The sequence below is a fragment of the Monodelphis domestica genome, chromosome 1 (genome assembly GCF_027887165.1).
Source record: "Monodelphis domestica isolate mMonDom1 chromosome 1, mMonDom1.pri, whole genome shotgun sequence".
NCBI lineage: Eukaryota > Metazoa > Chordata > Mammalia > Didelphimorphia > Didelphidae > Monodelphis > Monodelphis domestica.
The window spans coordinates 709,651,223-709,678,067 of record NC_077227.1 but is presented as its reverse complement, the minus strand read 5'-3'; the positions used below and the strand labels follow the sequence as shown (position 1 = coordinate 709,678,067).

Here is a 26,845-nt window from a genome sequence, read left to right as displayed (position 1 = left end):
TCAACAACATGAAAAAGTTTTTGACCAAAGATACATGTAAAACACAGTGGAATTACACATCGGTGACGGGAAGGGGTGGGGGGTAGGGGAGGGAAAGAATATGATTCTTGTAACCAAGGAGTAATGCTCTAAATTGACTAACTAAATAAAACTTAAAAAAAAAAAGAAAATTATATTGACATATAATCTTGAAAATTTTTAATTAAAAACAATTTAAAATGAGGAAAAAAAGATATATATACAGAAGATGGAGGCAAAGGCTGTTGTTTCAAATATATGCAAGGAAAAATAAGAGGCCTTAAGATGAGATAGAACCAATATTTAAAGTGGACGGGATGATGCAAACTGGACACAATAGACAAGATGTTCAATTCTATTCTGCTTCTCTTTGTAATGCCAAGGCAAAAGATTCTTGGATTGAAAAAAATAATAATGGCTGATAAGGAGATGATGTCCAAAATAAGTAGGGAGAGCACCCACTTAGTTACCTTTGATGAATTCAAGTCAAACTGGTCCAAATGAAGCATATCTTCAAGTATTGAAAGAATTGGAAGATTAAATTAAGTCATTATTAACAATAGCTGAAAAAAATGTGCAAAACTGGAAAAGAACCCAGAGGTTTGTAGAAAGATAAATGTTTTGATTTAAAAAAAAAATATTAGTCTATAAACTATAGGGCAATGAGCCAGACTTTGACTCTTGGAAAAATTCTAGAATGCAATATTAAGAAAGATGATCAAAGAACAATTAGAAAAGTTGTAGTGATCAACAAAGAGGTAGGTTGGCTTCAGCAAGAAAGGTCTTGGGCAGTCAAAATTTAACCTTATTTTTGGTTTTGTTTTTAAACTGAGCTTCTGCACTGGTAAATCAAAGGAGTGCTTTATAGTTTATTTTGATTAGGCAAAGTGCCTAATAAAATGAAATGCTATTTGTTTGTAAAGGAGAGGTGTGGGTGAGGCAGCCATAATGGATTTAGAACTAGATTAATAGATACATTTAATATTAGTTTGTTAGATCTCTAGGAAAGATACTCAGATATGTTTTACCATTTAATCTTTCTCTCTATGATCCAGATAAAAATATAGCTAGAGAAAGCATATTTACCAAATTTGCAAATAACATGAAGCTGAATGACAATCAATTCAATACTTAAAGGTTAGATCAAGATTAATCTAATAAAATGACATTTAATAATCTTACCTATGGTTTAAATAAATTAACTTCACAAGTGGAAGATGGGAAAAAATCTTTATAGTTCATTTCTTTACTAAAAGTTTAATATACACATTATTTAGGGAACTGACTCAAACATTGACTCAAACAAGAGATATTTCCCAAAGCTAAATGGTCAAAGGATATGAATAGGCAGTTCTCAAAAGAGAAGCAATATAGCAATAATCATATGAAAAATGATCCAAATGACTAAGAAAAATGTGTATTAAAGCTATTTTAAGGCTCTACCTCACTCTCACCAAATTGACAAAGAAGAAAAGTGAGAATTGTTGGATGGGCTGTGGGAAAATAGGCACATGTATGTATTGTCAGTGGAGATAGGAACTAAACCAGTCATTCTTAAAAATAGTTTGGAGTTATATCCCCACCTCCCATCACTAAACTCTGTATATCTTTTGATCTAGTGATACTCGTTATAGGCATACATCCAAAACAGATCAAAGAAAGACCTAGAAAAGACTCTGATTTACAAAAATATTCATAGCAGCACTTTCTGCTCAAAGGAAAGAACTAGAAACTATGGGGGTGCCCATGATTCAAGGAATGAATAAATAAATTATAGTTATAGATGTTAACAGAATACTATTGTGTCATAAGAAGTGATAAAATGGTTTTAGGAAAACCTGGAAAATTTGTAAGAATTGATAGAAAGTGAAATAAACAGACCCAGAACAATTTATACAATAAAAACATTGTAAAATTGAACAACTTTGAAAGATTTAAGAAATCTGATCAATGCAATGACCAACCATGATTCCCAAAGCCCTAATGATGAAGGATGCAACCTATCTTCCCTAATAGAGAGAGAGATGATGGACTCAAGATACAAAATGACACATATGTTTTTTGACATAACTAAAGTGGAATTTTTTTTTTGCTTAAATATACATATTTATTAGATAGGAAGGCTTTTATTGTGGTAAGAGAATTCTTGATGGAAAGGATGACTAGTGATAGTGATGCCAAAGGAAAGTAAGAAAAGGGTACCAATGAAATACTTTTAAAATGCATTAGAGTGAGCAGAAGGATTAAGAGACACAAGTCAGATGGCTTCAAAATTAATGTACTGAGTTTGTTATATTATTTTTTTAAAATGTATTTGCATTTTCCTATATATTCCTCTTCTATTCTTTGCATCTAGAAATGTTTATCAAGTTCATAATAATAAAAAAAAATTTAATTTGAGATGGGAGATATATGGTTAGGAAGCACTTTGTCTGAAAAAAGATTTAAGAATTTTAAACTCAATATATATCAGCGGATAATATGATACAGAATCCAAAATGCAATCTTTGGTTATAAGAGAGGCATAGCTCTTAAAATTAGGATGCAATAATCCTGTGTAGTCTTTTCTGGTCATATCACATCTACCATATCATACAGTTAAAAATGCCACATTTTAGTAAACTTTTGCTTTAAATTTTTTTTTTATTCCCCACACTGAGCACAGTGTCTGATATATATTGAGTGCTTAATATGTGCTAATTAATTCATATTGATAAACTAGATTGCCCAGAGAAAGGGCACAAGAGTAACAAATAACCTCTAGCTCATTCTATATAATGAGTTGTAAAAGAAATTGGAAATATTTGACAGGGAAAAGAGAATATTTGGGAAGACAAGGGGATTATGTAGAGAACATAATAAGTTGTCTTTTAATTATTTGCAGTTGTGTCAAGTGAAAGAGGATTAGACTTGCTCTGTTTATCTCCAGAAAGTAGATCTAGATGCAAAAGGGAAAAGTTAAAAATGGGCAAATTTAGTCTTGATATGAGAAAAAACTTTGTAACAACTAGAGACATCTCAAAAATGAAAATAGGCTGCCTTGAAAATTCCTCTTCCCTGTAGGTCTTCAAGCAGAGGACAGATGGCAACTCATTACAGTGTTATAGTGAGAATTCTTTTTTAGGCATGGATTAGACACAAAGTCGCTTCCAATTCTCAAATTACATGGGCCAAGTTTGTCATATCCTCCATCTTGCATTTTGATCATTTGTTTCAGATAAAGGAAAATTTGCTATTTATTTACTGGTGATTTTTTTCAATTTGTCAAGATGATTCAGAAAATATGGAAATCATCTACACATTTTACTTAAAAGACTACAGAAATCCTATATTGCATTAACTAATCGAGGTGGCAACATGGTGCAGGACATAGTCTTTAAAAGAGTGGATCAAAGAGGAAAGCAAGTTAAAGGTTAACTCATTTAGATGAAGCTTATCTACTCAACTGGAGGTACCCTCCCCATATCTAACAAGACTAACCATTGCATTAAGTAACATTTAAATATTTATGACTGACTCTTAAAAATTTATCATCATCACCGTTGCTCTTCCTTTTCACTAGTATACATAAATGATCATTAGATTTTGGAATCTATCAGTAATGAAAACTAATTTTGTTTCACAAAACAAAGTTTTATATCTTAACATCAGTTTCCCATCACTTTTTTGCAATGTCCATCTTCTCAGAAAAAGGAGAATATATTAAGAAAATAAACATAAGAATTTCTCTTCTTGAAGCTATGTTCAGGTTGAATGCCCTTCAGTTTTGCACTAAAATACTTTGTGTATTATATTAATCATGAGGTAGTTAAAAAATAAGATTAGGTCTACTAAGACCATTTTCAGAAACTATCATTACTTCAGTTATCAACTAGTTAAGTAAAATTTTTAAAGTTGATTTAGTCCAACAGTAACTGATTAATGACTAATTATTTCAATAAAAATATTTAACTAGTTTGTGTTTTGGAAAGGCAACTTTATTCTGACCTGTTGCACCATTCCCCAATTTTCTTTTTACTCCAAACCAAATATTTCTAGTTCCCTGGATGGTTCCCCATATGATATAGATTAGAGAATCTATACATTCTTATTGTCCTTTGGATACTATCTAGCTTATGAGTGTATTTTCTAAAATGTAGCAGCATCTAAACACTATGGGAAACACCACTGCAGAGATTCTGTTGTGCAATTAGTGACAATTTATGTCAGCATGTCATACAAGGATGAATTTTGTTGAGATGATACAATAATACTTAGTATTTAAATATTTCAGTTCAATTTTTGTCTATTAAAAACAATGAAAAATGATAATTAAGCATGCAGTAAAATTTTAGTATATATGATTAAGTAAAATACCTTTACAGTAGGAAAGCCTTGTTGTGTCCTATCTTTCACTGAACCTCGGCTGCCCTCAGTCAGATATCTAGCTCTGTGTTGGGTCTCAGGTTGAACCACTATCTTCAGTTCCTTTCCCTCACTTTTAACAGGATACTGTCCGCACAACATAGGACTCTTCTTTGCACCAGCTCCTTTCTGATTTTCCAGTGTTCTGAGAAGTCAAAGCACAACATTGAAAAAATGTCATAAAAGAACATTCAAGAAGACCAAGTAAGATTAAGGAAGAAAACGAATAAATGGGAAGGTCAAAGTAAGAACAAATGCTCAGTTTCCTAATAAAACAAGACAATTATCTAGGATAACATCCATATATAAAAATTTTAAGATTTTCAGCAAAAAGTCAGATATGATTATATTTTTTAAATCAACAAGTTGGGTAGGGGAGATAAGGTATGTTTAGAGGTGGGAGGGGAGAGGAGAGGGAATAAAGACTGAAAAAAGGGCACAGCTTTTAGCATCATTCTCTCTAGTGTTTAAATCAAAGTATATTTTAACTCAAGTGCTGTGAAAGACTGTACTCAAAGTTTTCCATTTTTCTTTTTGGAGTCGACTTTGAACATAATACTCATGTATTTATAGCTATTGTTTATAAACATATACACATGCATGCTCCATATGATGTGTGTTCCATATTGTTTTATATGTTCTAAGTATACTACAAAATGAATTGATGTTATTTCCTTGTCAGATTGGCAAGAAAAAAAGAAAAGAATGTTAAAGAAAATTCATAATTATGTTACAACCTTCTGAATGCCATTTTGTAGCTTCTGGTATGTCTAACAGAAACTTTTTACAAAGAATAATTACCTCCATTTGCTAGTTCTACTCAAAGACAAACTCAAGGCAATCTTTTCCAGATATGTGTTCTTTGAGTGTGTTTCTCTTAGAGATCTGTTTAACTGACTCTTGATGAAAGCAGCAATAACCTTAAAGCTCTCAAAGCACAAATTTCCATAATCAGAATTTATATTATATAATATAGCCACCAGGTTGTATTTCAAAAGTTTATTTTTAAATTGAGGGTTTGGAGCTTAGCACATATTTTCTTTGTAGAAACAAGATTCTTAAATGATGGCTAGGCAACTAGATTTACCGTCAAAATCTGATTCAATCCAAAATATACCTAAATCACCATACGCCATGCATTTAATAGTAATAGTTAGCATTCATATAGTATATTAAGGTTTTCAAAGCCTTTTAGAAATATTATCCCATTTTTATGAGAAAAAATGTCTATCACTTGAAATAAAGTGATAGAAAACAATTCTGTAGAATTAACTTTTTCATTTAAACATCATAAAATATATTTCAATATATGAAAACATTCTTTAAATAGATTCACAGCCCTATGTGTCCTTATCATCACTAACCCAATCTATGCCTAACTCATGTGGGTAAACCAAGTGTGTTCACTATTGATTTTACCTATAACTTATAATTCCAATAAGTAGAGAAAGAAAGGAATAAGAATGGAGATAACCTGAATCCAAAAGGTGAAAGAGAATTAGGCAGTGTTTAGAATGAAGTAGCTTCTCTGTTCCCTTTCCCAGGAAAGAAAATAGAGAGGTAGGATTAATGAGACTGGTATGAGCTCTGATGGCTTGCAGGGTAGTTAGCCAACCCATTAGCCTGCTGAGAAAATAGGCAGAAACCAAAAACATGTAGCAGCAATATAGGAACTAAGTTATCTATACCAGTAATATTAAAAGGTGGAGAGAGGAAAAAAGTCTTCTTATAGGGTCACAGCAGCTAATAAAGGGCTGGCAGGTTAACAAGGTAGGATGGGGAGGGATACTAGGGAAGCAGGTAAGTGAAAAAGCAAGAAATGAAAGGAAGTCCTTGTGGCCATTAACAAAGAGGATTAGAATTTCCATTTATTTAAAAGGGGTATATATAAGTTGGAGTCTGCATTGTATCTATTACATTAATCTCAAGGACCTCTAAAAGAATAAAATTTAAAAAAATTTGAAACTATAACCTTGAGATGTGAACATTATTTTAATATTCATTAATTTGCCTAAGGATCAAACTATTCAGTCTGAACACTACATATGGAATCCCTATCAAGGCATTCTATAATCATATAAGATTCAATTGTAATCATATTTTCAAGTCACTTTATTAAAATGGTACATAAAAGTCATTACAACATGTCAATTAGCTTATAAGAAATGTTTTTATTTTACCTTCTTTTAGATAAATGAGTTTTTGAGAGGCTGGTAATTAAAATGAAAATTTCTATTTTGATATATTAAAATGTTCTCTAATTTAGCACATTTGCTGAATCAGCTGACAAAATAGATAAATCATAGCTGAAAGGATCATACCAAAGCAACTGTACCAGATTTGGGGATTTAAATTTTTAAAAACTAACTCTTTAAAATTCTCTAAATCCAAGTATGCAGCTTCTTCAAAGATCATTTTACTGTCTCAAATCATTCACATAATTTAGAATGCTTTTAAGAAATGATATCTAAATAAAAATAAGGAAGATGTGCAACTATGCAAGGTAGCTTCTAAATGCCAATCTGAAAAGGAAAAAGCGTATTTTTGAGTAAAATATTTGCAAGTGGAATTGACACCTTTGCCTCCAAGATCTATTTTTCTTTAATATTATGCATGAGAATTCTCATCACAAAAAATTCCACACAAATAAGTATCACCTCTTGATGACATCATACCCAAAATTCTAATTAGCTCCACAATGAAGAAAAATGAGGCTAAAGATCACAAAACACTTGACAGAACTTGAAAATTATGTGATCCAACATGACTAGTTACATATTTTAGATTTTAACCTCTTAATACTATCTTATACATGTTCTTGAATGACTGAGAAAATATTTACTATTGTATATTAATGCACACAAGAGTATTTTTATCTTCAAAAAACAGTGCCTAATACCCAACTGGAGTCTTTTAAATGAGACCTTTTAGACTGGCCTAGTAAATAACTCACATATCATTAATTATAACTACTGGAAATAGTTGCCTATCTCTATACACTGGACTTCAAGGTCCCTATCTGATTTTTAAATATCATTCACTATACAGCACTGTTTAATTAGTACTTGTCTGGGCAATAGACTTCTAAATTATTAGAATAACATGAATTATCATAAAATGCTAAAAGATATCACATTAAAGAAAATTAGAGAATGTCATCATTTCCATTAAATCTCTAACTACCTCACCCATCATAGCATTCTTGACATCCAATGAATAATGAAACAATTTTTGTGTTATTGTAAGATAGTTTAAGATTCTTAGCTTGATTGTATGTGATAAGCTACTTAAGGCCTATTTCTTATAGGCCTAACAGTATTATATTTTCTACATAAGATTCTGAGTTGGCATTTTTATTCTTTCCTAAAAAATGCTGCATTAGAGCCAATTGTTTTTTCTTTTGAACAAGTGCTAGAAAACTCTTCTGCTTTATGAAATATTATATAGGAAAGACTTTCAGTTGACAAACTTCTTTGTACTTTATCTTGGATATCAAATTGTATCAAATATATTTATCTATGATACAAAAGGAGAAATACAAGGAAGATTAATTAGCATCTATGATATGTAATGTGAACATATTACCCTCAATGAAAATTTCATTTTGCTTTCAATTTTTTACCTCAATAGCCATTTTTAGAAAGACATTGTGACCTGGTATTTTATTGAAGGCCTTCTTGAAGCCCAAATAATCTAAACAATCATAATAAACACATTTTATATTATTTTGAAAATTTAAGAGGTTTACATAAATTTTTGAAATCTAGGTTCTTCAATAAATTTACCAGAGTATTAAGACGACAAGGTTTTTCTATGATCTTTATTAATTCAACAAACATTTTTGGAGAGCTTATTCTCTTATCAGATTCTGAAAATGAAATGTTCTAGATTTTTTTATTCTTTTCAAGTAAACTTTGCAGAAAGGAGCATTTGCTCTCTTCTTCCTTTTAAAATAATTTTCTTAATCAATGTATGTACTTAGCGAAAATATGTATCTACATATGTATATGTACACACACACACACATATATATGTATATATATATATATATATATACACACTATGCAAGTTTAATTTAAAACTTTATTCATATAGAATCACAGATAATTCTTTTTCCCTTCATGGAAGTATATAGAGTAACTATGTTCAACAAAAAACATTTAATATATGAGATACATTTTTCTTTTGGGAAGAGTAGGGGAAAGGGAACCTAATATACTCTAAATATGTTTTCCAATATTATATTGGACCTAGTTTCCAACTCACCAAAGAGAAGTACTTATGATGTCATCAAGCAGTAAAACACTGCAGTTTCTCACTTTATCATGATTTGTTAAATCTGAAATTGTAATAGCTGCAAGGACCCTCTTAAAGAACTTTTTCTGAGAAAATATAAAACTTTATCTTTTAAAAATAGAAACGGTTCACTCCTCTAATAATGAGAATATATTGTATGTAAATAGAAAAAAAATGAGTCTAGCAACCAAGTGTCATAACAGAGGAACTGAAGAAGCCATATGTTTTTTAAAAAAAAGTAGCACTACCATATGCTATAGTGGATGAATATTTTGTAATGCAAACTACGGAAATGTATTTAGTGATAAGAGCAAACTGATAGAAATGAAAGAAAATGCAAATGTACTCCCTCCCACACCCTCATTCAATTCCCTTTCACATAGGCAACCCAGAAGCACAGATAGAAATATGAATATTTATTTCTGAAAAAAAATATCAGATACAGAAAAACATTCACATTAAAAACATTTGGGTCAATCAGTTCATGAGTGTATCAAACAAAAACCAAAAAATGCATTAAATTGAGACTTCTCAACAAACCACCAACTCCTTTTTCCTTCTCATTAATTAAAGAGAAAGACAAAAGTTGCCAGCAATGCACTGAGAGCCTCATTTTTTAAAAAATGTGAACAAGATAGAGTATGAGGAGACAATAAATGTGCAAAGATTCCAATCTAGGTGTTTATGAACTTCTTTGGAGGTTATTTAAAATAGGGTTAATGTTAAATTTACAAAGATGTAAATTCTTATTGGTTAAAAATCTTTTCTCAGTCTCCTGATATAAAACCATTTAAAACTGAAAAATCATTTCAAAATAGATTATGATTTTTCAGTCCACATTGCCTGACTAGATTCGTCATGGACTAAGCCTACCTGTTAGAATCCACTAATATTAATTTTCCTTTAGTAAATCTTGGTGATTCTAGTTGAGAATTCTCATGGTTTTCAGTTACATATTAGCATCTCTAGTTTTATAAGTGAATGGTGAGCTGAATATTTCAAAAAGTCAAAGGGATGGTTTATTAGCTTTGTTTTGCACAATGGTGATAGAACTTTAAAAAATGTGAATACCAACCCATTTCCTGCTTTTGAGTTGCCTTTGCTGTCCGTGGTAAGCTGGGAAAGCACATAGTGAGGTGCTTTGGCACTGTCAGCATCAAATATATCCATGTTGGATTCTTCACAATCTCGCCGTTTGACCCCCGGCCTCTGCTTTGGATTTCGTTTTCGTGATTTTCGTGGTACCTCCGTATTATCATTGTAGGAGCTGGTGCTCATGTTACTGAAGTTGGAGGGAGAATCCTCTATCCACATACTGCAGCTCTGTTCAGATTCCAGTCCACAGCCCTCATCCTGGCAGGACATCCGGCTGTTATCCAGCAAGTCCTCAGGTGGCGGCGAGATGTACAGGACTGTGTGCCGCTTCGGTGTTGGCGGATGCTGCTGGACTGTGTTACCGGTTAACTGCTTTTCACTTACCCCTCGGTTACTTACCCCCACGGCTGAGGAGCAGCTCTCCACTTGCATAGCCTTGCTGTCGGTGACTGAGGTAGAATAAATGGTAGGGCTGGAAGAGGTGGTAAAGGAGCTGCAAGCACCGCCCATGGAGGAAGAGGAGGGAGCTGAAGAAGCATCTGCAGTGTACAATTCAAGAGTCAATACACTATATGTGTTTTTACCTATGCTGGCTAGCAGTCCCATTGAAAATGTGATTTGTGAACTGATTATTTTTCCCCAAAATGAATAGTTGGAATTTAGTAAGTTTTAGAATGTAAATGCTTCAAGCAATACAAGGCCTAAGCAATAAAATGATTTTTAAGATGCTTTTATAGCATTATATTATTTGTAATCGATAATATATATATATATTAACTCTAACTTTAATTTTAAAGTTGTATATAAGCTGCAGAGCAAGAATAAAGATTTGGTTGCCTCAGCTGGACTGATTCTTTAGAATTTGTGTCATTTAAAATAAAAAAGGAAACCCCAATGTGAAATGTATGCTTGTAGTCCATATTCAATGCCAATTAAATAATTTATTATAATAAATTTGAAAAAGTGGGACTGTGCTTAGCCACAAAATATTAAAATAAGTTTCTAACCTATGAAGCAGAGAACTACAGGTCATTTTTAATGCAGACACTCCCTGCTTCAGAGGCAAATCCTGGAATAAAAATATGAGAAAATAAATGAGAAAAGAGCTGCTGGTTATTCCAGATATCAATTATAAAATGAGAAATAGGAAAAAAATATATATAATATATATAAAATTAACTGAATTGTAGGAAAATGGAACTGGTACCAATCATTGTGGTTGGTTTCAGACCAGAAGAACAAGAATGGAAATGATTTGATTTGGATCATGCGGGGTATTCTATAAGATAAGCAATACTACCTTGGATCTCCAGAGGCTGGAAGTGGCAGTTTAAAATTATGATCTCTAAAACTAATCACCTCTTTAAAAGGCAGTGAAAACCAAAGTAAAGGACCAATTATTGAGCATATTTAATCTATAAAGTCAGTAATAGTGCCCTGTGCATAGAAGGCACTCAATAAATGATACATTAATATACCACTGTCCACTTCTCTCCTTTTTAAAAGGGATGATGTTATTTCCATTAAGTGAATTCTTTCTGACATGACTAACAGCAAGTTCTAATAATTTCAAATAAATAGATAGTGACATCTCTGGAGAGCAACAGATTCAATTCCTATAAAAGGATTTTCATAAAACCATTATTCTGAACTATTATTCTTTGGTCAAAGATAAAAAGATTCATATTATATGAATAAATGATTTTTTTAAAGTGTGGCATTTGGCAGAACAGCTCATTGAAATTTACATTTTAGTTGTTAACAGCATAATTTTTGAGGCAAACCTGTATCTGTCAGAGTAAATTAGAAGTTGTTGTCATTCCTGTAATTTTAGAAGTACTGTAGTATCTTCTATAAGAAACAAAATAGAAAGTTCCTGGCCTGAAAAAAAAGAATAGGCAAGACTTATTAGGCCACTGAAATTGTTGTAGAAGGCTAAAACGAATCTTTACCAATATCCAAACAGGCCACGTTTTAAATTGGAATGATACATTGTATTTTTATAATGGGGAAAAGGATAAATGGATTTGGAATTGAAATATTTACAAGAACTATAAGGAATGATATGCTAAAAATTAATACTTATTTAACCAAAATGAAAGTGCCAATATTCTATTGTCAAAATAATAACATATTAGAATAATTGGAAAGTAAACAAAAATTACACTCCCCACCCCAAAATAATGTGTAGTTGTCAAGGTTCAAGAGCACAATAAATATATTGCCAATCAATAAGGTGCTCTACATTCAGCCACATGGAAGATTTTCTTTACTATCATAAATTCTAAAGAACCTGGAGCAGTTAATATATGATACCAGTTCCATTTTCCAGAGTTTATATCCTCATCAAATGCAGTAGCTGAAATTGGAAGATTCAGTCAATTTAAACTGCATTCCAATTTAAAGAAGAATTTATCCTTTTTGCATCATGCATTAATGCAATGTTTTCTTAGTAAATAAATATTTTTAAAGATTTGTAAAAACTACAAAATCTAGATGCTAATGTCAGTGACAGTTTAGAAGCTGATTTGCAGCTACTTTGTGTTTTAAATACAAAGTTCTTCTCTCAACTTTTGAGAAATATTAACATTAATTAAAATGAGGGAAAAATGCTAACTTGAACCCTTCCATCTGTTCCAACTATTGGCAAAATTGACTCTTTTTTCCCTTTGTGTCTTCTACACTCTCATTCTCAGAGAAATACAAGTATGCAGCATGCAGTGTTTGCAAGTGGAACACACAGAGCATGCAGCATGAATGCTGTGAACTTGTATTTCAAAAAAGCAGCTTTTCCCCCTTTGTTCTTAACGGTTACACTTAAAACTAACACCATGCACAAAAAAATGCAGAATATGAAAATCTCAGGGATCCCTGTCCATGACAGACTGAAGTCATTTGTGAAAAAGGAAACTTCCATCACGCCCAAAAAAGGAGGCTATGAAGTTTTAAGACAAGAGAAAAAGGTCCATCACTTTACAAAATTTTAAAGTAAAAGACTAAATTTCATGATCAATATAAATTTCCTTTTATCTAAGTAAAGTGCCAAAGAAACATTCATAAGAATATCAATGAAAATAATAGAAGAATCTTATATATACTGTCTGTTCGAGGACAGGTATACCAAACTGTGATATCATACCCTCCATATTTACTCTATGCACCTTGCTTGGAAACCTAACACACAATAGTTGTTTTTACCTGCAGCTTCCTGGACATACTTATTAAATAAAAGAGTATATTAGCACAAACTATAAAGCTAGAAATACCAATACTGTCAGACAATACCAGCAAACATCTTTTAAATTAAAGCATTATAATATGAAAACCTACCCACACTTTAGCTTTGAAATTATAATGTTTTTGTTCATTCCCACCCTCATATTAAGAGAATACTAAAAGAATCCTACACACAAAGGTGTCTACTATGTTTTGGTAGGGAGAAAGGACATCAACCATGTGCATTACTGTGGAATGTAAGCATATGTGGAAGCTAACACTGGTGGAACCTAAATAATGGCTATATTGAATTAAATCAAAGTCAAAATTTATTAAGGTGTCCCATTATTTAGGAGGTAGATCAGATTTTTTTTCTGTCAAGGAAATACTATCTAGACACTACTATATCAGAGTATGGGGGGGAGGCAAATATTGAGTATTTCTAGGTAATTGTTTAGTATTTTAAGAGAGGACTTTTAGTCTCCTTTGATCTTCAAATTTACTGTGATGAGAAAAAGCGATACTTTTCATACTAGCCCTATGTTTTAAAAAACTCAAAATAATATATTAATTTGTAAGAAAATTATTAAAAGATTTCTGAACTTCATCATGAATCCTCAATATTGCAAGAAATAGCAAATAGCAATACAGCATATCATTTCTTAAAATTTTTTTATTATAACAACTAAGTCCAATAAGTCAGTCATAAACAATTTTGGCTAGAGGTTGGAGAACTAAACCAAAGGGCAGAAATATACCTTGTACCATTTAGGTATTTTCCTTTTCCAGATATGATCACTTATTACTTTTATGATGTTTATCATATATTATCTTACTTGTTTCTTAATGTAAGACTTCATTAGTTTTTAACAAACTTATGAATATCTGTTTTATCTTTCTCTTGGAAACATGTCATGTCTGCATATTAAATATGCCTATATACATCTTTACACATGAACACATTTTAACTGCCAACTTTCTGTTCTGTTGTTTGTTCCTTTAAAAATCACAAGACTAAACCATGACAATTTCTATATCATATGAATTTATTTTTTAAGCTCAGCAGCAGAAAAAGGTGAAAGTAATTTATTAACTAATTCCTTCCAAAGAATAGAATATTGGAAGTTAAACTTTTTCTAAGCTATTCTTTCATCACCCCTAAAATAAATAATTTCTATTGATATTTTCCCCTTTATAAGTTTATGTAATAATCATCCTCCAAGTTATTTTCTTTGAACCAAAGGTAATTTATACAAAACAAGATTATCATTTATTCTATGGCATTTCCTGTGACCTTGAAGAGCATGAATAACAAAGAATTTCTACTATTTATACATGTAAATTTCTAATCTCCAGATAGATTAATTCTAAAATTTTAAATGTAGGTAAGATACATTATTTATGATTGGGTTCTATTTCCAGATCTATTCATGTAAAACTAATTCTATTGCTGGCAAATGCATGTTTGAATCTAAAAAGTTGAATAATACCTTTAAATTCAAGTGCACTGCATTTTTAATGAGAATGAATCTGAATGATTTCTATAAATTAGATGAACTAACAGTTCAATAGGGTTCATACTGAAAATATAAAATAGCCAGGAGTTAAACAAGGATGGACAAAGTCTACATGAAGCACCTACATACCACTGAATTTATTATTAGTACTAAATTAGCTTCCTCCTCCCCCCAAAAATGCAAAAAATGATTTTAAAATGATATATTGGGTAGAAGTCAGATCAGGTTCTCTTATCTACTTGGTTGGAATAAATTCTACTTTCATATTAAGAAATGCAAGGTGACACAGTGGATAAAGTGTGATATTTGGAATAAGGAAAACATGATTCTGAATACTTCCAATATTCCCTAGCTCTATTACCCTAAGCAAATAAATTAATCTTTGTGTGTCAGTTTCCTCATCTGTAAGCTAGGGATAATAATAATTCTGATCTCCCAAGGTTATTGTGAGAATCAAATAATTTAACATATTTGTGTAAAGTGTTTGCAAACCTTGAAACACTATGTTAATGTCAGCTATCATAGTAATAATTTTTATATTTTCAAAGCCTACCATTATATAATAGATTTATGAACAAATTTCTAAACATACTTTTATCAGGTAATTTTTTTAAAAGACTGCTGCTAACTATTAAAGAAACTGCCATTTTTTGGAACTAATCAGACTCTTAGAGAAATTGTTTAGAGCCACAAAGATTCTTTTTTTTTTTTTTAAACCCTTACCTTCCATCTTGGAGTCAATACTGTGTATTGGCTCCAAGGCAGAAGAGTGGTAAGGGCTAGGCAATGGGGGTCAAGTGACTTGCCCAGGGTCACACAGGCAAAGATTCTTTAAAGCCCTAAAAAAAAAAATCGCTTTTGATAGCTAGAACTACATCCACTGTTTCAGGTAAGCCAATAGTGGAAGGAAAGAAGGCAAACCATTAACTGTTCAGAAAACAATCAGAAAAATAAGCAGAAAATTCAACATTGGTAAATTTGGGAACAGTTTCTGGTCCCAAATCCATACTATTCAGTCTTCCATGAATAGATTTTGTTTTACCCTCACTAGTAGCACTGACTTAAAAACAAATCATCTTGTCAGATAAAAACCCCTATATTACAAAGGTACACTTTCAGTATAAAGAAGAAAAATACTCTGAGGAAAATAATTACGGGTTCTATACTCATGTTGACAAAAGATTGAGACATGAACAAGAATATACAAAGTGGCTGCAAATCTGCTTTTTTTTTTCCAACACCTTCATGCCAACCTGGGTTTACTATTTTTTTCATATAATATTAATTTAAAGTTTTAAACTTTATCAAAAAGTTTAAGTTTCAAATCAGTTTCAATCCACTATTTAGAAATTAAAAAAGAAAGAAAGGTAGGAAGGAAGGAAGAGAGAAAGAAAGCAAGAAAGAAAGCAAGAAAGAAAAAAAGACTTATGAAGAAGTCTGAAAACGAGACCGACCTATACCCTGGGTGAGATTGGATGGGTTAAGTGTCTCTGGTACTATTTGTCTTCACTATTGACAGACACTGTCACACAACCCACCACACGATGCCTGTCTCTGAATGGCGGAGCTAGAATGCAAGTTAAGTGTATTAATAGAAAAAACAACTAGCATCCCAGCATATAATATAAGCAATCCAATTTACTTTAAGAAAAATAAAAGATTTGTAGGGTTGGTTATTTAATTTACATATATGTTAAAACAGTTTCAATTTTCATCTTCAAAGTTTACATGCTGAAATGAGCAATATTTTAAACTTATAGAAACATTTTAAAAATCAATCCTTTATCAATAGATATTAATATCCAAATAGATGAAAGAGAGGTAATTTCTTACCTGAAACTTTAGTTACCTCATATTCACCAATACAGACAAATATATTGTTTATTGGTATAAATGCAAACTAATCCATAATCCAGAATTCTGTTCCTTCTGAGTAGATTTTTTCAGTAATGCTGACAAAGGACCATACATTATTTCTCTTAAAATGTAAATATTTTCCTTGGAATCAAAAGAACATTTTAAACTTCTCCAATTATCAATGCCTACTCTCTCAACCCACCTAAAAAGTCAGCCCCTGCAGGGATTAAAATGATGAACTGACATTATCTGTAAAATATCTGAGCTTTTAACACTACATAGCTATTCTTACACAATAGTTGTTATGAGAAGTTATTACCCCAGCTCTTGGACTTAAGGTAATAACTGATTGGGCTACTAAACTTTGGTTGTGAATCCCTCTTCTGTAAGGAAAGAGAAGATGCTATTATTTAGCTATTGATTAAGCAATGAGTAGCATTCTAAGTTAATATCCAAGATTTTTAAAAACCAAGACTAAGGAATAGCAATGTGGCTCAGTGGATTAAGAGCCAGGCATAGAGATGAGAGGTCAAATTTGACCTCAGATGCTTCCTAGTTATGTAACACTGGGCAAGTCACTTTAACATCAATTGCCAAGATTCGAAGACAAAAGGTAAGTATTTTTTTTAAGATTAATGCCTATATATTAATATAACCAGTCTTGATTCAAACATAAAAAGACAAGGTCTTAGAGATTATAATTGTTGCCCTTCTAAAGACTCAAAAAAGTTTGGCCATATTGGAAAAATGATTGTCCTAAAAAGTAATGCTACATTAAGCTAATGTAACAAATATTTATTACTGACACTAAAATAAGAAATAGAAGAAAAGCTATCAAAAAGGCTGTATTTCAAGGGGAAATGCTGTTTATAAATCAATACATACATACAATACATGCAAAGTATTTTAATACAAAGAGTTCTAACAAATTCATTTGAGTAGTTTAAATGAAGTTTATATCAGATGCCAACAGCTATATTTTTTATCTGCACTATTCTCTTCACTCAAATCCCTTGCCCCATTATTCTGTCACTGATTACACCTTGCCATGCACCTACCTTGGATTACCCTCTTAATACCTTTGCTACTATTCTCATGCTGCTACAGCTAGAGAAAAATCACAAAACCATGCTGCCAGGGTCCACCACGAATTTATGATTCATAAGCTCAACTAGTCCCTCACTAGCAAGGGAAATTTTTTTCTCTCCTCTCCTCTCCTCTCCCACTAGTTTACTAATTAGTTTACTATCCCACTTGCTACAACAGCTATTCCAAACTTTTTTTATCCATCTTAAAAGTCTCCCATGAAAAATGTTTGTAAAAGGCTTAGCACAGTGCCAGGCAATATAGTAGACACTTAGTAAATGCTTTCCCCCTTCCCCTCCATGATTTTCTCTCCCAGATGAGAACCTTGCCTCATATTTCAATATAAAAAAATGAAGCCATTCTAGAGTTTCCTCTTCATTTCAATTCACCCTGACATCTTCTGACATTATCTCTTCCATTCACTTCTGTTTCACAAGAAGTGGCTTTCTACACTAGATCCCATCTCACATTCTCAAGGAGACTGTTGCTCCACATCATTGACATTCTCCCATTATCTTTAATTTCTACCTATTTACTGACTGTTTTACTACCGCCTACAAATACATTCATATCTCCCCAACCCTTTAAAAAAAAAACCCATCACCTGATCAGAATATACCTGCATATTACTCCTTCCTTTCATGGTCAAATTCCTTAAGAAAGACCACAACTGGTGCCTCAATTTCATATCATCAGATCTGACCTCATTATTTAGCTAAAACTTCCCTCTCCAATTATCAATGATTTCTTAATTTCAAAATCTAATTGTTTTTCTTCAGTTTTGATCCTCCTCAACCTTTCTGAAGCCTGACACTATTGATCACTCTCTTATGCAGGATATTCTCTCTTATATGGTTTCTTATAACATTGTTTTGTCCTTGTTTCTACTCTTGTCTACTCCTTGTCAGTCTCCGTTGCTGGATCTTTGTCCAAATCACCTCCACTAAATGTAGGTATCTCACAAAAATTTGCCCTTTGCTCTCTTCTCGTCTCCTTCTATATTGTGTCTCATTTGATGATCTCAGCTCCCTTTGATTCAACTATCTTCTCCTATGCAGATGATCCTCAAATGTTTTTATCAGTTCCAGTCTCTCACCTGATATCCAATTTCACATCCCCCAACTGCCTATTGAATATCTCAAATTAAATGTCCCATTAACTTCTTATACTCAATATATCCAAAAGGGAATATATTTTCCTCTAAGCCTTCCTTTTTACTGAATTTCCCTATTAACTGTCAAGAGTATTACTGTTCTTCCAGTCACCAGGCTTGCAACCTAGGTGTCATTCTTGTCTCTTCAATCACTTTCACTGCCCAACATCTTTTCTATATATTCCTCTCAACTTATATAACTTTCACCTTAGAGCAAGTACATATCACCTTATGCCTAGACTGCTGCAATAGCTTTCTAGTTGTTCTCTCTGCCTCAACTTTCCCCCAACTATCACTGCAAGTCTCTCCTATCTATCCATCTTCTACTCAGCTATTAAACTATTTTTCTTAAGCAAAGATCTGACCATATCACCCTCTTACTCAAACACCAGAGGATCTCTATTACCTCAAAAATAAAATATAAAACCTTTCTGACTTTTAATACCCTTCACAACCTGGCCCCTCTTCCTTCCTGTTCAGTCTCCTTATATATTACTTCCTTCCATATACTATTATACAGTAAATACAGCCTTCTTATTTTTCCTTAAACACTTCATCTATAGATTCTGTACCTTTTCACTGTCTGTCTTCTAGCCCATATCTAGGTTGCATTCTCTCCTTATACTCACACATCCTGAACTCCCAGGCTACATAACTCAGCTCATATCCCACATTCTATAAAAGTCCTTTCTGATATCCACTTCCAAATTCTAGTGCCTTCCCTTTGAGATTACTTCCTATTTGTCCTGAATATCTGTTGCACATATTAGTAGCTTGGATGTTATCTCCCCTACTTGCATTTGAGCTCCTTAAAGGGAAAGGATCATGTTTTGTTTCTTTTTTCTTTGTTTCTCCAATCTTTAGAATAATACCTAGTACAAGGTAAGTACTTAATAAAGGAAAAAAGGGCAAAAACAAGAACAAAAATGAAAACCACAAAAACATAATAAACTAAAAGGCAAAAGGAAATATACATTAAAATAATGAATAAAATAATAGAGCAAATTATTCACTGAAGTTCAGGTAAAAAAAATTTCAAACTATGAATATATAATTAGTCTCTAGGGATGCAAAGACAAAAATGAGTCTCTGCCATCAAGGAGTTTATAATATATTAAGGACAATGTATACACATATAAGTATGTATAAAATAATGTGTAATTTTGTAACAGCAACTCTAGAGGAATCTGGAAAAACTTCATGCAGGTGATGATGCTTCAGCTGAGCTTTGAAGGAGACGAAATATTCTAAGTATAGGAAGAAACATATTCTAGGCATGAAGGACAGGCACTGCAAAGGATGTCAAGATGTGTGTGAGGAATAGCAAGACAAGTCTGTTGTAAATATAAAGCATTAGAAGGTAGTAATGTATAGTAGAACTAGAAAGCAGACTGGAGTAGGTCATGAAAGATTTTAAAAACCAAATAAAGAAGCTTAAAATTTTTTCCTATATGCAAAAGAGTCAATGGAGTTTACTGAGTAGTAGGGTGATATGATCAGATCTGCCCCTTGTGAAAATGACTTTGGCATCTAAGGAGACTACAGATTGGAAAGAGGGGACAGATTATAATAAGATAGATAAGAAGTGATACAGGTCTGGTTAGTTCAGTAAGTAAATGGAAGGAGACACACAAGAAAGACACTACAGTGGTAAAAATGATGAAATTTGGCAATAGGCTCAATATGTAGCCTGAAATACAGCAAGGAGTCAAGGATGAGCTTGCTGTTAAAAACCTGGGTAACAAGAAGGATGGTACTACCTCTGACAGAAATAGAAAAATGTGAAAAGGGAGCAAGTTTGGGGGAAAGTCATGTTCTATTTTGGATACAATAAGTTTGAGGTGCCTACAAAACATGGTTTTAAATATCTAAAGAATAACTCAATAACTTCTGGGAATAATGTAGGGGGCAGGCAACTAATATGGCTGGGGTACAGTGGATAATATGCAGCCTGGAGTCAGAAAGACTCATCTTTCAGAGTTGGTCTCAGATACTTATTAACTGTGTGACCCTGGGCAAGTCACCTAACCCTGTTTCCCTCAGCTTTCTCATCTGTAAAATAAGTTGAAGAAGGAAATGCCAAACCATTCTAGTATCTATTAAAAAACAAACAAACAAAAAAAACAACCATATCGAGTCACAAAGAATCAGACACAACTGAAACAAGTGAACAGCAACAAAATGTGTATAGAGATTATAATCAATGCTACAGAAAATGATGAGGTCATTAAGAGAGAATGAAAAGTACAAAGAAAAGATAAGAGGATCTGAGAGAGAACCTTGAGGTATACCCAATTAGAGATTAAAGGATCATTCATCTAACGGTAGATGTCATCTCCAAGAGCCATCTAGTCCAACTCTCTCATTTTACACTTGAGAAAACTAAGGTTTAAGAAAGTGAAGAGACCTGTCATATAGATAGTAGGTTTCAGAGGAAACTTGAACATACCACCCTCCTGTAAATAACCAGTTCTCTTTCCATTAGAGGATGGGCCAACAGGGGAGACTGAGTGGCAAGAAGGTGAGGCAGAAGAACAACAAGAAAGATTAGTGTCATGAAGATCCAGAAAGGAAAGAATATCCTGGAGGAGAGAAAGGTCAACTATTTCAAATGCTGCAAAGACAGCAGTCAGTAATTGTAAAGAATTATATCTGTGAAGCTTGATTTTAACTTCTGCAAACAAAATTATTAGTCACTTTTATAAAAGGAATTATACTATTATTTAATTTTTTGTATATATATATGATTGATAACCTTTTTTATTATTCTAAATTTAAACATTAAAAAGGGTATTTTTGTATATATAGCAAAACATAAAAAAGGGTTCTATATAAAACTGACAAGTGTACATTTCATACCACTTGTTTTTTTAAAAGTATGTAATAAATTCTATATATTACTTTCAAAACTGTGTGCTTGTCAGAGGTACATCTGAAATTCCTTCTGTTTCTGTTTATCTCTATACATTTTTTTAAACCCTTAATTTCTGTTAGTCCAAGGTTAAATATTTTGCCCAGGATTGAACAGTTGGGAAGTATCCGAGACCAATCTCTATACGTTTTTTTTAAATGTTACAATGACCTTCTTTTATTGGCTTCAGTGGTAGGGGGTAGTTGGGGGTGGGGGGGAGAGTAAGTGGTAGCTATTCTTAACTTTCTCTCCCCTAACAAACAAATATAGTCAAGCAAAACAAAGCCACATAGCAGCCATGTCCAAAAATACCTCTCTGTACTTTGTGCCCATGTTTGTTCTTTCAAGTGGTAGATATGTTGTTATATATTCTCTGGAGCTTGGTCATTGCACTAATAAGTATTCTTAAGTCTTTCAGGGCAGTTTTCCTTTACATTTCTTCCCTCAATAGAAACTGTTTTCCTGATTTTGCTGACTTTAATCTGGACCAGTTCATACTACCCAAGAGTCCCTATAATTGATTTTTATCATTTCTTATAATGAAATAATATTCCATTACATTTATATGCCCCAGTTTATTCAGCCATTCCCCACATTCCCTACATCATTAGGCAGTCCATCTAAAGCACTGCCTTAAATTCTAATTCTTTTCTTTTTTCTTTTTTTCACTAATTCCCCCTTCAGTTTGTTTACTTGTGACTATTTCTTTCCTAGTATTATTCTCTCTATTAACTCCTCCCCACCCCTCACCCTTTTGGTTTGTTTCTCTGTTAAGTTTGGAAGGGGAGGAAAGCCAAGAAGGAAAGATAATGAGATCAGTTTGGGACATACTAAGTTAAAGATATTTACTGCACATCTAGTTCAAGATGTTTAAAAAGCAGTTAGAGATGTGAGACTGGAAATCAGAAGACAGGTTAGGACAGGATAGGTAGATTTTAGAACTGTCAGCATGAAATGGTAATTAAATACATGGGAGCTAATGAATTCCCGAATAACATAGAGAGAGAAGAAAAGAGGGTCCAAGACAGAGTTCTGTGAATACCTACATTTAGAAAGAATAACCTGGATGAGGATCCTATAAAGAAGATTGAGAAAGAGCAATCAGATGGGTAGGAAGGGAACCAGGAAAGAGCAGTATTCCAAAAAGGTAGAGAAGAGATTATCAAGAAGAGGAAAGTGATTGACAATGTCAGAGGTTGCAGAGAGGTTAAAAAAAAAAAAGAAGATTGAGGGAAAACCTACAAGATTTGACAATTAAGAAAACATTATTAACTTTAAAGAGAGCAGTTTCAGCAAAATAATGAACTCAAAAGCTGAAGTAAAGAAGTGGGAGAAGAGAAAATGGAGGCACCTAATACGGTACTTTTCAAGGAATTTGGCCACAAAGGTGGAAGAGATATAGGACAGGTTAGATGGAACAAAAGGAATAAATGAGGGTATTTTGAAGATGGGGAGGATGTAGATATGTTTGTAGGCAGGAGGGAAGGAGCCAATAGAAATGGAGAGAAGCTAAAGATAAGCAATAAGGTAGGGATGATAGAGGGAGCAATCTAGTAGAAGATACAGGATGGAATGGGATCATTTGTACACATTGAGCTGTGGGCCTTGTTAATAAGCACTTTTCACATGAGACAGGAATGAAGAAGGAAATAGTGGCAAAAGGCATTTGAGTGACATGAGATGACGAAAAGGTTTGGAAGAGCTGCTGTGGAGAATGGGATATTAAGTTGATTAAAGAGATGCATAAAAATTACATAGAAGTGAGGGTCCAATTTAAGGTGGTTAACAAATTTGTAGTGATACAATCAGAATGGTTACATAATTTCTTCCACCTATATTCAGCAGGTTGTCTTGCTGACTCAGGGACATACATAGGAGGACTATATCATATATGATGATGAATGGAAGGAATCATCCAAGGCTTGCCCAATATACTTGATTGCTTCTTTCTGGATATTGGAGTGTTTTTTCTTTGATGTGGAAGCTTTTGATTTTAGGACTTTTTTAGATTTTTAGATTCCTGGGACTTTTGATTTTGAGATTCGTTTCTAGAGGTAATTAGTTTATCTTCTACTTCTAATAGATATAGGTAATAAGTCAAATGTATAAAAAAACAAGTCACCCACCAATTAGTATGTGATCAAAGGATATGAACATGCAGTTTTCAGATGAAGTAATCAAATTTATCTATAGTCATGTGAAAACTGTTCTAAATCACTATTGACTAGAGAAATGCAAATTAAAACAACTCTGAGGTATCATTTTCCACCTTTCAGATTAACTATTATGAGAGAAAAGGAAAATGACAAATGCTAGAGGGATATGGAAAAACTGGGACACTAATGCACCATTGGAGAGGAGTTGTAAATTGATTCAACCATTGTGAAGAGCAATTTGGAACTGTACGCAAAAGGCCATAAAACTTTGTGTGCCCTTTGACTCAGTAATACCGCTACAAGGCCTATATCCCAAAGAGATAAAAAACAAAAAAAGAAAAGAATTTATTTGTACAAAAATATTTATAGCAGCTTTTTGTGGTGGCAAAGAATTAGAAAGAAGATGCCTATCAGTTTGAGGAATGTCTGGAAAGGTGGTGGTATATATTTATAATGGAATAATAATGTGAATGTTGTGGGAAATGATGAGCAAAATGATTTTGGAAAAACCTAGAAAGATTTACATGAACTGAGGCAGAGCGAGGTGAACAGATTCAGAGTAACATGGTACACAGTAACAGCAATAGTGTATAATGAACAAGTGTGAATGACTTGACTATTCTTGGCAATTCAATGAACTAAGACAGTGATAGCAAACCTTTTAGAAACCACGTGTTGTACCCTACTCCCCAGAGACCATGTGCTGTGTCCTATGACCCACTATGCCATTACCCTACACAAGTTAGAGAAAAACACTTCCATTGGGATGCTGGGCAGAGGGGTGGGTGAAGTGAGGAATGTCAGTGAGTTTAGAGAGGGGGAAGAGGAATGGTCCAAGCACCCCACTCCCCTCCAACTCTGCCACCTGTGAGCCACTCACTTGACCCACTGTGCATTCCCATTGTGCTACAGGGCAGAGGATATGAAAAAAAATTTCATCAGGCATGGTAGAGAGGAGTAGGGGAGCAACTCTACCTGAGTCCCTCTGCTTTTCTAGTAATGAATTGGGGCAGGGGGCGCCTACAGAGAATGTTCTGCAGGCCCTCTTTCGTACTCATTCCATAGGTTCACCATCCCTGATCTAAGATGATCTCAAATGATCATAATATGATCATAATAATGATCATAATGAAAAATGACATTTGTCTCCAGAGAAGGAATTGATGGAGGTTGGATCCAACCAAAGCATTCTATATTTCACTTTTTATTCATTTTTCTTTTGTTTTTGTTTTATGGTTTTTGTTCACATTTTCTCCCACAAAAGGACTAATATGGAAAAATGTTTTACATGATTACACATGTAAAATCTACTAGACTGCTTATTGTCTCAGGGAGGAAGAGATACAAGGAAAGAGTTCAGAACTCAAAATTTGAAGAAAAAAATATCAAATTGTTTTTACATGTAATTGGGGAAAATAAAATATTAAATAATAGATACAGGTAGTTTTTATTTATGATTTCTTTAATAGAGTGATCATGGTTTTCAAGGAGCACAAAAATTAATAAATTATCTCCCTGTGAGTTATGTTTTGACATCTTTTAAAAACAGTATCTTCTATATTCTTATGCTTTTTCTTCAATCTTTTGATTTTAGTCTAAAATTTCTATCTAATGGAGCCACTTATTTCTAGTAGATCTATTTTTTAAAGGAGTCCATTTCTCAAACAAAATTTACTATTTTCTGCTCTAGATTATTTCTCCTTCCAATTCTTCTCCCTAAACTTCTTTTTCAGTTTTCCTTTTTGCTTTATTTCTTTTTGTTTTCCATATATTCTTCATATACATTTGTATTTTTTCTTTGATTTATTTATTTCCCAAGTTTTAGTTTCAGAATTGGGGCTTTAGGACAAGGCCAGGAGTCATTTCGTGCTATACTTTAGGCAGGTGGTCAGCCCTATTTGGTCTTACTCTGGGCTATGCTGACTGCCATCTCCCAAGGTTAGGCTTTCTTATATCTTTGAGATTCGGAGTACTGGTCTTTTAGGGCACTCTCTGGCATCTCAGGATAGTGGGATCCTCAGAAACTGTAGGCTAGGTTCATCAGGTATGAGCCCTAATAGCTGCTTGCTGAAGTTCTCTGGCACTTCTCGATCATTCAGGGTCTTTCTCAGGAAAGTCCTCTTGCTGCCTTTAGACACAGAGTCTTACAGGCTACATGTGCCCCTGGTCAGTCTGGCTAGCTAGAAGACAACCTTACAGAAGTACTGCCTTTGCTAGGATTGGGGGTGGGAAGCACACAGAACATCCTATGACTTTTCTGTTTTTCTAGTGTTTCTGGTTGGCTTGGGGCACAGAGGAATGAATGACATAAAGCTGCAACTTCTCTTTGGACTTCTAAGTGATCTGGTGTAAACTTTAGGGTTTTACTAGAGCAGGTAGATTGATACTGGATGATCATTTTGGCAGTTACATTGACTAGAATCTTGGATTTGTTATTGACTACCACAGAGTTAACCAATAAGGAATGTATTGTTGTGTGTATGCAACCTTTTTGCACTTCTATTTTTTCCTATCAATTCTACTTTCAGATTTGTTTTTATTACTTTGCATTTTACCTGAAAACTAATAATTTTTCTTTTCTATATGATTTTTGAAAATGTGCTCTAAAAATGTATGTATTCAATAAGGCTTTCTCCACTCCCATAAAATTTAAGGTCTTCAGAGACAAGAGTTCTTTCATGGCTTTTCCCTCTATATGTTTAGTGCCTAATACAGTGTCAAACACTTAACAGATGTGCAAAAAATTCTTATTGATTATATAGTTTGATATATTATTTATCACTAATTTCTTGTACTAATTTACTATGAACTATTATATATTCCCAAATTTGTCCATCTATATATGAGATCTAAAAGTGAACACCTAGGAGGCATAGAAGATTCAATGCTGCACAAGCCAGAAAGACTTGACTTCAATTCCTGTCTCAGATACTTATTGTCTATTTGACTATGGAACAATATATAGATGCTATTATTACTAAAATATCAAAGTAACTGAAGTTATATTATTAGTATTAGTATATAGATGAGACAAAGTACCCTGTTTTCTTCTCCAGAGATTAAGATATCAAAAAGTGTAATTGTTCTGAACAAGCAGTGCTACACGATGGGGAAAAACACACTGGCCTGAGAATTA

At 33.0% G+C, this 26,845-nt stretch overlaps 1 protein-coding gene across 16 annotated transcripts in view; it reads right to left on the bottom strand.

Moving 5' to 3' along the window:
* NFAT5 (nuclear factor of activated T cells 5) overlaps positions 1-26,845 on the bottom strand; it is a 241,361-nt gene that overhangs the window by 43,016 nt on the left and 171,500 nt on the right. For 9 of the 16 annotated variants that reach the window (XM_056811368.1, XM_056811370.1, XM_056811375.1 and 6 more), the window contains 2 exons: positions 9,794-10,352; positions 4,375-4,567 (listed from right to left, as the gene is read on the bottom strand). In XM_056811368.1, coding sequence (XP_056667346.1) covers positions 4,375-4,567; positions 9,794-10,352 — 752 coding nt within the window. Of the gene's footprint in view, positions 1-4,374; positions 4,568-9,793; positions 10,353-10,820; positions 10,883-11,597; positions 11,695-16,000; positions 16,114-26,845 lie in introns of all 16 variants that reach the window. The other 7 variants (XM_016427934.2, XM_016427935.2, XM_007477361.3 and 4 more) reach the window with 7 other exon arrangements.